The sequence below is a fragment of the Gigantopelta aegis genome, chromosome 14, assembly GCF_016097555.1.
Source record: "Gigantopelta aegis isolate Gae_Host chromosome 14, Gae_host_genome, whole genome shotgun sequence".
Classification (NCBI taxonomy): Eukaryota; Metazoa; Mollusca; class Gastropoda; order Neomphalida; family Peltospiridae; genus Gigantopelta; species Gigantopelta aegis.
Window position 1 is genome coordinate 38,831,053 of NC_054712.1, and position 15,056 is coordinate 38,846,108.

At 35.0% G+C, this 15,056-nt stretch overlaps 1 protein-coding gene across 2 annotated transcripts in view; it reads left to right on the forward strand.

The window, feature by feature from the left end:
- Positions 1-221: 221 nt before the first annotated feature.
- LOC121387998 (diacylglycerol O-acyltransferase 1-like) overlaps positions 222-15,056 on the forward strand; it is a 49,018-nt gene continuing 34,183 nt past the window's right edge. The window contains exons 1-2 of one of the 2 annotated variants that reach the window (XM_041519190.1): positions 222-322; positions 12,101-12,188. In XM_041519190.1, coding sequence (XP_041375124.1) covers positions 222-322; positions 12,101-12,188 — 189 coding nt within the window. Of the gene's footprint in view, positions 323-770; positions 1,114-12,100; positions 12,189-15,056 lie in introns of those variants that run through there. The other variant, XM_041519191.1, reaches the window with a different exon arrangement.

Consider the following 15,056-nt stretch of genomic DNA (forward strand, 5'->3'; position numbering starts at 1 on the left):
ATACGGGGTGCAATTTCCGGTGGCCCCATGACTAAAAATCCTTGTATTGGGTTACTCTAACCATGTGCCAACTTTCATGCTTTTAAGAAAAAGTGCGATCAACTAAGCCGCCCCACTATCGATAGCGCAACAATTCAGTGTATAAGTCCGCAGTTTAGGCTTACACAACTGTTAAATACAAGTACAGTCCGCGTTTTAAGTCCTATCCAATGAGCTTAAAAATGTCTTCCCGACCGCGGCTTCGCCGTGCGACTAGCATGAACACAGTTGATGCACTTACTGGACAAGAAAGAAAGAGTCGAGTTTGGCAGCCAGACAGTCCGTAAGTATTCTTTATTTCAAACTACTTCAGTAAACTTAATTTACTTATTGCCTCTGCTAATGGCGTCCTGTTAACTTGACAGAGCACGTAAGTTGCAATCCCTATCCCACTCCACTCCCAAGATTAGTTGTTTTGATCGGTAAAGTTGTCACGTGATTTTGTTGCTAAAAATAAACCCGTTGCGGCAGCCGGCAAACGGTTCCATGCACGTTGTGGTGCGTGTGTGTATATGTGCAAGGTGAAGGTCGGATAAACAGTTTGTCCACGATTTAGGTCAGACTGGCCTAGTTGATTTGATGTTGTCTTGCATGGCTAACGAAATCAGGAAATCATTGGCTTGTAGTTAGTAACAGTACCACTAACACAGCACTGGCCTAGTGGTTAATAATAATTATGATATATTGAATTAAAATGGATTCTGAAGGAATTCTTGGAAATAATGTGCAAAATGGCTTTGTTCCATCATCCCCAAGCTGCAAGGCCAAAGAAGAGCAGTGCACTTGTGAAAACACTACAACTGACAAAGAACAATTCATCAGACTGAAAAAAGGAAAGAAATGTAAAACGGTTTACAGCAATAATGTAAGACTTCGTAAAAATGGAAAAGTCGTGGAGGCAGTTAAATCTCACGTCAGGACTGATGAGCTTGTGGTGCCACGTCAAGAACCAAAAAATCCTGCCTGTAGTAATCGGCCAAACAGTATAACAGATCAGCTGATCACAAAGTTACCGCCATGGATGAAGGAACCGGAATTCATGATGTACCCGAAACATGAAAAAATTCCACATGTGTAAGTATTGGTGCGAAGATGCAGGCCTATGAAAAGTGAAAACTTTGCGTGAACTGTTTATTGTTTACGCAAAAAAAAAAATTAGGTAGCCCTAACCTGTTTTTGCGTAATATTGTCATGATTTAATGTGTGAAAGAAAAAAAAATTGTTACGCAAAAGTCGTATATATAGATATATCATAAACCACAACTAGATTTGCATTCATGCATGAATGAAACAATAATTTGAAATTACAGTTTTTAAAGCATCTGATGATCAATATAAAAGATCCCTTGCTGCTAATCAGAAAGAGTAGCCCATGCTAGGCCCCATTGTACGACATACGTTCCATGGATCAATGATAATTAAAAAAAAACTTGATTAATTATGAAATCTGTAATCAATTCTTTTAATATGATATTACCCACCACCAACATATAAAATGTTATTACATAGGGGGGAAAATACGGCAAACCCACCAGGCTTAAATACTAATTATGGTATCTAGCTCGTACCTCCCCCATGTATTTCAATTTAGGAATGTCATTCCTAATTAATTTAAAACAATTATTTTATTTCATTTTTTTTTTTTTAAATGGCCATGGATAATAAGAAGGGTGGGGCATAGCCCAATGGTTGGTCTAGGATCGAGTTAAAAGTTTAAGATTTGAATAACAACAGCACTAGAACATTAATTTATAAATAATCAGCTTTTGGATGTCAAAGATTTGGTAATTTCGACTTATAATCTTAGAGGAAACCCACTACATTTTTTCATTAGTAGCAAGGGATCTTTTATATACACCATCCCACAGACAGGATAACACAAACCACTGCCTTTGATATATACCAGTTGTGGTGCACTAGCTGTCTGGAACGACAAATAGCCCAATGTAGTCACAAATGGGGATCAATCCTAGACTGACTACACGTCAAGCAAGCGCTTTACCAATGGGCAAAAGATGGCCTGCTGGAGATAAGATAGCATGTGATTTGGGATAGTGTGTTAAAAAGTAGGACCTCTGAGATGTATTTTAGAGCATTATGGAATTAAAATATAATGTTCAGTATCTTAATGTGCTATCCTGTCTATGGGATGGTGCATATAAAAGATCCCTTGCTGCTAATTGAAAAGAGTAGCCCATGAAGTGGCAACAGCGGGTTTCCTCCCTCATTATCAGTGTGGTCCTTAACCATATGTCAGATGCCATATAACCGTAAATAAATGTGTTGAGTGCATCATTAAATAAACCATTTCCTTAAATTCTTATTTGAGCTAAATTACAGATGTATAACCTGCAATTTATTTGGCGATTTTAGCAAGTGAATTTCTGTTTCACCTGCTATAGGTTAAAAATAATAACTGCTTTTTGCAAGCCACTGTGCAGGCTTTCTGCCAGAAAATAATTCAAGGATATGTAATACAAATAAAACAGATTATAAGTACTGTTATGGGGTAAAAGTCTTTTGAAATTGGACACTGAATTTTATTTACTTTAAAAAAATTTAAACAGCAGGGCCCATATTTTTGAAGCAATCGTATCCTTAGTAAACTATGACGTCACTATGGTGTGTGCTGTAGTGACATCACAACCAACGATGGTCTTAGATTTCGTAGCCGATCACTAATATGGCTTTGAAAATATGGACCCAGAACTTTCTCTACTATAATTTGTACTATAATTTTTCTAAAAATTATAAAGATATATTTGTTAATTTGCACGATTTTAGGGTATGTAATTTTAAACCAAAACCCAGTCCATATTTCGAGCCTTGAAATAAATCCCTCTGTTTTAAAGTAACATATATATATATATATATATTTGTGTATATTGACTCCTCAGGGTAAGTAGTTCACAGAGAGTACTCTGTGACCACTAACATAATTGTGCTGTAACCATACACACACTGCACCTTGACCACCTCACGTCAGTCAATTCTTCTTGGAAGCATTTCATCACCAGCTTCCCAAATTGTCACCTCTCTGTGTTGACAATTGCTTGTGTGTGCTAGCTGTTGCCATTCAGTGTACATAGTAAAATGACGTATGTTGTCCTCATCAGGTGCAACTTTGTGGTGGGTGAGTGCTCTAAAAGTGCACGCTGCTCTTTTAATGCTCTCCAAAGTTCAGTGGGTCGGTGTAAGGCCGCTACACCCTCTTCTTTCTCATTAACAACTAACGACTAACCCACTGTCCTGGACAGACAACCCAGATAGGTGAGGTATGTGCCCAGGACAGTGTGCTTGAACCTCAATTGGATATAAGCACGAACATATGTTGAAATGAAGTGAAATCCATAGTTCCCCATATGATTATTTTAGTGAAGCAGGGAACACTTTATCCAGTATCGCACCGCGATTCGCTGGACAAGTTTCAGAAATCTCTACACAATTAAAAAAATTTATACAGTAGTTGCTAATAAGTTTTCAGTTGACTTAGAAATATCACTAATCAACATTTTGAAAACAAAATGTTCCTTGTAAATGTATATATATATGACATTTATCTAGTTGTTCCTGGGGCAATTCTACGGTAACTGACTCAGAATTTGTTTAACATTGTAATTATTTTATTTCTTTAAAAATATTCAATAAAATTCTTAAGAATCTTTTTGATTGCAATAAATGGATTATGTCAAAGTCATGTCAAAAGAATAATGCATCACATTCAATCTCGGAGCAACTTTAATAATAATGTCAAGTGTGGGTAACTGACGCAACACAGAAATTCACTTGTTTTTGCGATGTCTTTGAACTTGCCAAAATTATCGGAACCTGAGTTTTCAGGTACATACAGAAATGTGTATAGTGCACAAGTAATTTCTGATCACAAGAACAATTTAGAAAACATTGTTTTATATAAGGAATTTTTTTATTACCTTTTTAAAAAAATAGGTAACTGACATAACAATACAAGTAACTGATCAATGCAACATCTGTGAACTATAAAAACTAACAAGAGCACAAAAAACATACACATGCTGGGTATGGGTTGGGAGTCGATATCCCCCCCCCCCCCCCATCCCCACCCCTCATTAAAGCAACTTATTATTCTTATTATTTTAATATGTATATTCCTGCAGTGCATTTGTAATGATGAACTTTACTAAAATGCAAAAGTGCATTTACAGACATAAAGTTTCCTATATTTCATTTGCGAAGAGTTTTTTTTTTTTTTATCAACACGTATACGTCTACTCTGCTATAGCATTTTCCAATAATTTATCATATAAAAAAGTGTACTATTACATGGTATCTATGTCACAATTTTATTGCTAAATTGTTTTTTTCCTCAAAATATCTAAATATGATTGCCTAAATAATCCAGCCACATGTTGTTGCAAAAAAGTAGTGCAAGTTAGGTAGGCGTGGCTTAAATGTCTTTGGTGCATCCAGATACATACAAATGTATGAATGCAAAAAAGTAAGCACCTCTGGACCAATCAGGGAATGGGAATGGGAACTATTTTAACGTGCCCACATCCTTATTCGGATTCTGGCATAGCCATTAAGTGTATATAGACGCAAAGAAAATTTTATTATTGATTATTAACAAATAATTATTTGTGAAAAATGTAAGCATAACAGGAAATTTGTTTTTCACTCCTAAAGTACATGTATAATTTTTCGTGGAATTGCCTTCTGGTGATTTGGTGAATTCAGTATTTTTCTTAATTATGTTCAGGAAGTTGTCATATTGTCACTGTTTTATAGAGAATTAAAGCTTGATTTGTTTTTAAATGGTTATAGGTGCAGTATTGTACATTTTGTAGTTCAGCCCTTGCAGTTCACATCAGCATTTAGCAATTCTGACGTAAAAGCTGACATAAAATTGATTCACTATGTCTATGAATCAGTATTCTATTGATTCACTATGAATCAGTATTCTATTGATTCACTATGAATCAGTATTCTATTGATTGACTATGCATCAGTATTCAATTGATTCACTATGAATCAGTATTCAACTGAATCACTATGAATCAGTATTAAGTTGATTCACTATGAATCAATATTCTATTGATTCACTATGAATCAGTATTCTATTGATTCAATATGAATCACTATCGAATCAATTGATTCACTACGAATCAGTATTAAGTTTATTCACAATGAATCAGTATTCAATTGATTCACTATGAATCAGTATTCAATTGATTCACTATGAATCAGTATTCAATTGATTCACTATGAATCAGTATTCTATTGATTCAATATGAATCAGCATTCAATTGATTCAATATGAATCAGTATTCAATTGATTCACTATGAATCGGTATTAACTTGAATCACTGTGCATCAGTATTCAGTTGATTCACTATGAATCAGTATTCTATTGATTCACTATGCATCAGTATTATATTGATTCACTATGCATCGGTATTCAGTTGATTCACTATGAATCGGTATTCAGTTGTTCACTATGAATTGGTATTCAGTTGATTCACTATGAATCAGTATTCTATTGATTCACTATGCATCAGTATTCTATTGATTCACTATGCATCAGTATTCTATTGATTCACTATGAATCGGTATTCACTTGATTCACTATGTATCAGTATTCACGTAATTCAGTATGCATCAGTATTCAATTGATTCACTACGAATCAGTATTCAATTGATTCACTACGAATCAGTATTCAATTGATTCACTACGAATCAGTATTCAATTGATTCACTACGAATCAGTATTCAATTGATTCACTACGAATCAGTATTCAGTTGATTGACTATGCATCAGATGACCTATGCAAATTCAGTATTATAGGTGCTGTGTCAAAGTTCAAAACTACAATATTTCGTTATTTTCACATTTATTTTTAATAAATAACTACAAATTAATTGATCCCATGTAAAATCCAATACCCAATAATTAATTAATCAATGTGGTCCAGTGGTGTCGTTAAAGGGACATTCTTGAGTTTGCCACATTGTAAGATGTTTCTGACTGATAAAATATTTCTACGATTAAACTTGCATATTAAATATATTTTCTTGTTTAGAATATCAGTGTTTGTATATTTAATGTGTTTCTTGTCATCTTAATATTTGTAACAAGCCCAAACTAGACTCTTCAAATAATTTGATACGTACGAAACAATATATTTTAGGAAATAAAATGTAATTTAACCTAGTACAAATATTAGAACGACCAGAAACTAGTTTAATATACAGCCACTAATATATTATGCAGAAAAATATATTTGTTATTATAATTACAATCGTTAAAAAGTCTCTGTTAGTCGATAACATCTTAAAAATTGCAGCAAACTCAGGAATGTCCCTTTAAACAAAGCAAACTATATTTTTCAATACAAACATGAACCCCATTAAGAAATCCTTGGTGACACTCACGAGTATCTTGGGGGAGACAAGTGGCAGAAGAAAAGTTGCCAGTGCCTATATAACTATGAGATGACAGCACTGCACAATATTTTAATTATACTTAGAAAGTTTGTTTTGTTTAATGACACCATTTGAGCACATTGATTAATTACTCATCGGCTATTGGATGTCAAACATTTGGTAATTCTGACTCGTAATCATCAGAGGAAACCTGTTATATTTTTCCTAATGCAGCAAAGGGATCTTTTATGTGCACTTTCCCACTGACAGGAAAACACATACCACAACCTTTGATCAATTTTGGTGCACTGGTTGGAATGAGAAAAAACCTAATCAGTTGAACGGATCTACTGAGGTGGTTCGATCCCGCAACACAAGCACCTCAGGTGAGCGCTTAACCGACAGAGCTGAATTATACTTATAAAGATGGGGGTTACTGTGTCTATGGCAGCCCCTCCATGATTGGGGTGTAGGTGGAACGTAGCCCAGTGGTACAGCACTCTCTTGATTAGTGGTTGGTTTGGGATCGATCCTCATCGGGGCATGGGCCCATTGGGCTAATTTCTTGTTCCAGCCAGTGCACGACTGGTATATCAAAGACTGTGGTATGTGCTATTCTGTCTGTGAGATGGTGCATATAAAAGATCCTTACTACAAATGTAAAAATGTAGCGGATTTTCTCTCTATATCATGTCAAAATTACCAAATGTTTGACATTCAATAGCCCATGATTAATAAATCAATGTGCCCTAGTGGTGTTGTTAAACAAACTTTAACTATTTTACCATGACTAAGGGTGTGAAGACTTCCTCTGATGTTTTTTTAAGAGCAGAACCTTCTCATACATTGTGGGGTGGGGCGTAGCCCAGTGGTAAAGCGCTCGCTCGATGCGCGGTCAGTCTGGGATCGATCCCCGTCGGTGGGCCCATTGGGCTATTCCTTGTTCCAGCCAGTGCGCCACGACTGGTATGTCAACGGCCGTGGTATGTACTACCCTGTCTGGGATGGTGCATATAAAAGATTTCTTGCTGCTAATCGAAAAGAGTAGCCCATAAAGTGGCGACAGTGGGTTTCCTCTCTCAATATCTGTGTGGTCCTTTACCATATTGTTGACGCCATATAACCATGAACAAAATGTGTTGAGTGTGTCGTTAAATAAAACATTTCCTTTCCTTTGCTAAGCACTTTTCACTACTAATAGTACTATATGTAAGTGATTAGATATGTAATTTATGTATAGTGATTGATCAAAAATGACTGGACACCTTAAAAAAAATCCATGAAAAATTCCAGTAAAATTCCTTTACCCAGTAAAGTTCCATCTTGTACTCATAGCCCTATGTCTAATGGTCTAGATATTGACCAATTCTTAGTATTTGAAACTGATTTAGCAACTTGTGTTTCAGTAAATTTTATTAGCTAGAAGTACATGTGTGCAGTGTTAAAATTAAAGGTCCATCATCATAGGTGCAATTAAGTGCCATAATTAGCTATTTTTGTATTTATTTGTGATACGTAATTTTATATTTATTGATTCCACGCATAATCTCTACATATAAAAATATCAAAATAGTAAAGTGCTGCTATATTGAATGTAAATATAGTTGTCCCCAAATGTGATGTCACATATATACATGTATTTACATGTACATGTTTGTGATCTCAAAACAAATCAATCATCAAGCATATTTTCACACTGGATATATACATATATGGATTACTGTTGGTGATCATGTAATCCTGATTAAGCGCTTGTTGTTTTCAGATATTAAAGAAACATGTCCTAGCTCATAAAATGTGTGTGAACTATTACACTAGTGGCACGAAAGTATGCACACCTATAGACTGTCCCACAGGGAACGATTTTTTCATACTATGGAATTTAGTTATTTATTTCTGAGCCGATTGTTTTGTAAATTGCATACAAAAGAGAGTATTTTTTTGTTATTTCCAAAGCATGTTTATGTTTCTTCTTATGTACATCAAACCAAACTGAAATTATTAACAAAAAACACTTTTGTAGAAGCATTGGATGGACTATAAGCATTTGTGTTGTATTTCTAAGGCAAAATTTATGTTTAAAAATATTTGTTTTATATATACATGTATATATATATATATATATATATATATATATGCCACAATACAATGGAACAATAAACATTAAATAAATTTTTTCAAACTTAAGTAATGAGTGCTTTTTAGTGGCACCCCTCTGTATTCACTGGATTACATGACGACATAACAGATAAATTAAAATGTTTATTTCATTTATGGATTTGTAAGTTACAATAAGGTATATATTTCAGCTTGTATGTAAACTTGTGTAAGTTGATTTATAAACAAGATTGATCATTATAGCGATGTCAGGTGAACTGATATGAAAACATGTTGATCAGGGTGTTTATGTGTGCGTGTGTAACAAAGGTGTGTGCTTTAAAGGCATTAATTAATTCAGGGTTTTATTCAGATTGTTATCTATCACGTTTATACATATATTCACAATCAAAATGTGTTGGTTTGACAAATGTTTCATTGATTAAATTGACATTGTTTGTTTGTTACAAACATACTCCAACACTTACATGTTTCACTGAATCAAGATGTAATTTTTTTTGTAATGTAAATTGTTATTAACATGCATGTGCAGACTTATATGCGTGCAGACTTATGTGAAATGGGTGCACAGGTATCATTAGATATTGTACTGTATTACATACATGCATATTAACATAATTTCCATATATATATAGTAGACTGGTATAAAGTTCATTGACTTCATTTAAGTGTCTGAAAAAATTTCAGGTCTCACCTTATCCCTTGCCAAATTAGCCAACTGGTATTTTTTATATAAAGTGGCTACAACATATATTGTTTGGCTGATAAAATATTCCTTTCATTAACCACATTTTAATAATTTTAAAGGAAACACTCTACATAACCCAAAATCTGTTCCAGTGTTTTTATTGACTGCCTTCAGGCATGTCTGTTTTATTTATTATATATATATATATATATATACGTGTATTTCGGTATCGTCAATATCATATAATAGGAATAAAAATAATGTATTATGCTCGCCTGAGGCTCGCATAATACAATTGTTATTCCTAATATATGATATTGACGATACCGAAAAACACTCTGGTAATAACCTCTATATATATATATAGCCTTGGTTTTTATGGACTGCCTTCAGGCATGTCTGTTTTATATATATATATATATATATATATATATATATATATATATATATATATATATATATATATATATATATATATATATATATATATATATATATATATATATATATATATATATATATATATATATATATATATATATATATATATATATATATATATATATATAATAAATAAAACAGACATATGTACCATTTGGTAACCAGCCCTGTTTCATAGGCTTTTTAGGTGTGAGATCTACATGTACATGTAGCTCAGTCAGTAGAGCGTTCACCTAAGATGCTTGGGTCACATGATTGATGATGATCAGAGAGCTTGGTGCATGTACAGACATTTCCTTTCGGTTTCCACGCTAATACTGATGCATAGCTTCTGTATTCTGACTTCAGTGGACTTGGTTTGAGTTTGGAGTTTTCCTTCTCCAAGGAGAGTTTCCTTACTAGGATTCTGAGCCTCTCCAGCCCAGTTTTGTTTTTGGAGTTTGCTTCTCCTAGACAGTTGTCTTTCTTGACCCATGTCCTCTGTCTGTCCGTTCCATATTAGTCTAGTCTCTACCCTTTGACTAGTCCAGTTTGGCTTACCCTACCAGGAGCTGATGCTCCAGCTGGCATAGTTCACTGAGTCACTGAGACATGCAAGCTACCTCACTACATCAAAGAATAGACCATGAAATAGGGTCGCATGATTGAACCACCTTTGTGGACCCATTCATTGTCTGTGCTTTTTGAAAGGTCATGTTATATGTTGTCATGTCTCTGAAAGTGCATATAAATGATTGCTTGCTGTTAATGGAACATTGATGTAACAGTTTTCCTCTAAGACTACATGTCAGAATGACCAAATGTTTGACATTCACTAGCTGATGATTAATAACAACAAATTATGTACCTCCAACCAGCCTTGGTGGTGTCATGGTGAAGCCATCTAACATAATTACGACTGGTAGGTACAGGGTTCGCAGTCCGGTACTGGCTCCCATCCAGAACAAGTTTTAACGACTCTGTGGGTAGGTGTAAGACCACTACACCGACTTCTCTCTCACTAACCACTAATCACTAACAACTAACCCATTGTTACCCACTGTCCTGGACAGATGTCCCAGATAGCTGAGGTGTGTGCCCAGGACAGTGTGCTTGAACCATAATTGGATATAAGCACGAAAATAAGTTGAAATGAAATGAATGAAGTAATAAAAACATGAATGTAGTTGCCCGTATTGAGTGTTTTTCATGGTGGGGCTAGTAAAATGTTTGTTCGATAATGCCTGACGGCAAGTAAGAAAGAAAAAAACCCTCAAAAACATGTGCAATACCCAGCAGAAATGTTACCATTTTTGTTCACCAATCTGATATGTAAAAAAAAAAACTTAACTTTGAAAACAAACTTTAACTTTGACCAATTAAAATCACATGCGAAAATCAAAAGACAGATTACTTTTACTTGTTGTCTTTACGATGTAAAAAGATGAGATATAGGTATTCCCTTTCCGACGATATCAGTGGCGATAGCATCTTTTGTGTTTAGCGTAACATTAAAGTTTCATGTTTACCTTCATTTCTCACAAACTACATGTATACATGTTTAAGTCCTAGATCAATGAATTTTGGTTTGTAGTTACACCTATGGATGTCACAGACAAACATGTATAACAGTTTCTGACTATTATGGGCCTGTGGCCTTTATACTGAATAAAAATTGTCTTATCTTGTCTTGGCTATGGATGTTCATCATGATGCATATTAAAAAAAAAAGTTTCATTATTTTTTATTTTAGTTTTAACATGCACTGAGATAAATATGTACATGTATGGATGCAATTGTCAGTGACATGGCATAAATGTATTATAGATGAGAAATTTAAATTCTGCAGAATTCTTGTTTTAAGAAGTGCTTAATGGCAACATACATGTATGTACACATGTAGCTTATTAATGGTAATTTTAAGCAATTTCCAGCCAGTGCACCATGACTGGTATATATCAAAGGCTGTGGTATGTGCTATCCTGTCTGTGGGATGGTGTATATAAAAGATCCCTTGCTACTAATGGAAAAATGTAGCGGGTTTCCACTCTATGACTGTGTTAAAATGACCATATATGTTTGACATCCAATAGCCGATGATTAATAAATCAATGTGCCGTAGTACGTGATGTCGTTAAACAAAACAAACAAACAAAATTTGAGTCAATCTACATCAATTTTAAACCAGGAAATAAAAAATATTAACAAACTCCCTTCAACTGACAGCAATAATTTTTATCCATCGGCAAAAAACTGCCATGCAGTCATCCCCTGATAATTGCCGTCGTTTGAGCCCTACTATGGGTACATGGTTAGACAGCCCCTACTTTAAAACATAATGAACACTCTTGAATAATAAGATGTAAAATGAAATGCAATTACAGTTCTACTGTATAGTTTCAGAAATGGATATATTTTTTGCTTTCTTTTCAGGGTACACCGAAATGCTGATTCTTTCTTCAGTACGTCAAGCGGTTTTACTAACTACAGAGGTCTTCTCAATCTCTGCATGATACTTCTGGTGAGTAATTGTACAGACTATAGGCCAGTTCTTAAAAAGTAGTTGCCTTGATACAGTTATACACACCTGTATTTTACTTGTTGCAAGCATGCTCTTGGCCACATATGCGAAATCAAGAAAGACTGAAATTTAAGTACACAAAACTACAGTCAAGCAGGGCTCGAACTTAACGGCGGCATCGACGGCAGTTGCCATCGTTGAAATATAAATTGCCGTAGGTAGCGAGCATCACTGATGGCAATTTTGTGCCGCGGATAAAGCTCCTCAACAATGGTGAAATGTATACACATATAGTGTACATTATCTGCCAATATTTAACATTTGCATATTTAAAGATGTCTACATATATAACAAGATAACCTTTCAGTCAGGTCTATTTGCTGCAAATGTCACTTTAAAAAAAATTGCTATAGGCAAGGCTCAAACTTACCATCGGTGCGTCATTTCACCCATGGCAATTCTTTTAAAAATTGCCATGGGACACAAATTCTTACGTTCGAGCCCTGGTTAAGTAATCATTGATGTCAACAACTGGGTTTTTTTTCACAAATTTACATCAAGATTTAATTGCTTGTGGTCATAGTGTTTAATCTGTGCAACTTTCTAACTATACATGCAGTCTCGACCTATAGTACCTATATTCAAAGTATTTGAGACCAAGTTTGTGGATAGACAATTCTTCCATTGTTGGTGTGCACACTGCTGCAAAAAGGCCATATATCCATGAGATCTACATAAACTCTTGGTAAAATAATCAGGGTTAGCGCTGGGTCTATAGAAAATTTCGCCAAATTATCTAATGAACTCCAAAAATTGCAGAAACGCACCATTATTTTTAATAAAATATCAACCATAGCATGAAATTCTTTCGCCACATTAAAATAAAATTCACCAGTTGTGTTTAAAATTCGCAATTGGCGGATATGGCGAGTGCCAGAGCTAGCCCTGATAATGTTTTATATTGTTGTATTTTTTAAAGAATGTGTAAAACTTGAGACAAACACAAATGGAAGATAAAATAAAGAATCTGGATGGAGTTGTAATATTTAAAAAATAATAAAATATGGGACTGCTTGTCAAACTGATTGGCAGAAAGTTTATTGGGCATTTTGAGCAGCATTTGCTGCCTGGTGCCTGCCAATTGTGTACCTTGAAAATAACCTTAAAAACACCTCATAGTGATATGACCGTATGTTTGCTAAAACAGTGTGTAAGATGATCATCTACTATATAACTTTATTAAGTAATAATAATCCAAAGGCTCCACTAAAAGGAATTATGACATGTGCACATCATTTAGTTTCACTACCTACAATATTACATAGACTTTCAATCAAACAGCGGGCAGAACATAACCTAGTGGTAAAGCGTTTGCTTGATGCGCGGTCAGTCTGGGATCGATCCTCGTCGGTGGGCCCATTGGGCTATTTTTCACTCCAGCCAGTACACCACGACTGGTACATTAAAGGCCGTGGTATGTGCTATCCTGTCTATGGGATGGTGCATATAAAAGATCCTTTACTGCTAATCGAAAAGGGTAGCCCATGACGTGGTGACAGCAATATCACTCAATATCTGTGTGGACTGTAACCATATGTCTGACGCCATATAACCATAAATAAAATGTGTTCAGTGTGTTGTTAAAGGGCCCTTCCTGAGTTTGCTGCATTGTAAGATGTTTCCGACTAATCAAATATTTCTTCGATTAAACTTATATATTAAATATATTTTCTGGTTTAGAATATCGGTGTCTGTATATTCAATGCGTTTCTGGTCGTCTTAATATTTGTTAAAAGCCCGAACTGGATTTTTTTTTGAAATAATTTCGTACGTACGAAAAAATTATGTTTTTAAAAAATAAAATAAAATTTAACCTAGTACAAATATTAGAACGATCAAACATGCGTTTAATAATTACAATCATTAAAAAGTCTTTGTTAGTCGATAACATCTTAAAAAATGCAGCAAACTTTTCTTCTTCTTCAATCAAACAGGTATGGTCAGGCTTACAATGTGTACACGTGTAGCTTCATAACTTGCTGTATATAGCAGTGGTAACAGTTACCTGGAAGTGGCCCTGCATGTAGAAGTGTGTGATTGGATCAATAAGATTAATATACACTTTACCTAATCGGTTGTAATAACATTTGAGAAAACATCCCTAATAAATGACCCGTGAGGGGCTTAGTGGAGATTGGGCAGTGCAGTTAAGGCATGGTAGACTTGATTGTGATGTATGCAAAATTACCAGTGGATTGGCTAAAGTTTTCCTCTGTGTACGAGGAAAGGAAAATTTACAACCACATATTATAGATATAGATGTGCATGTAGGCCCTACATGTACATGTATTTCTCTCAGAGAAAAGTGGGTGGGATTTAGCTCAGTCGGTTGAATGCTCGCTTGAGGTGCTTGCGTCGTAGGATTGAGCACCATCTCGGTGAATCCATTTAACTGATTGGGTTTTTTCTCATTCCAACCAATGCACCACAACTGGACAAGGCCATGTGCTTTCCTGTCTATCGGAAAAAAAGAAAAAAAGTTTGTTTTATTTAACGACGCCACTAGATAGAGCACATTGATTTTTTATCTTATCATCGGAAACCCACGGCAGGCAGCAAGGGATTTTTTTATTTGTGCATCCCACAGGCAGGATAGCACAAACCATGGCCTTTGTCGAACCAGTTATGGATCACTGGTCGGTACAAGTGGTTTACACCTACCCATTGAGCCTTGCGGAGCACTCACTCAGGGTTTGGAGTTGGTATCTGGATTAAAAATCCTATGTCTCGACTGGGATCCGAACCCAGTACCTACCAGCCTGTAGACCAATGGCCTAACCATGACGCCACCGAGGCCGGTGTCTATGG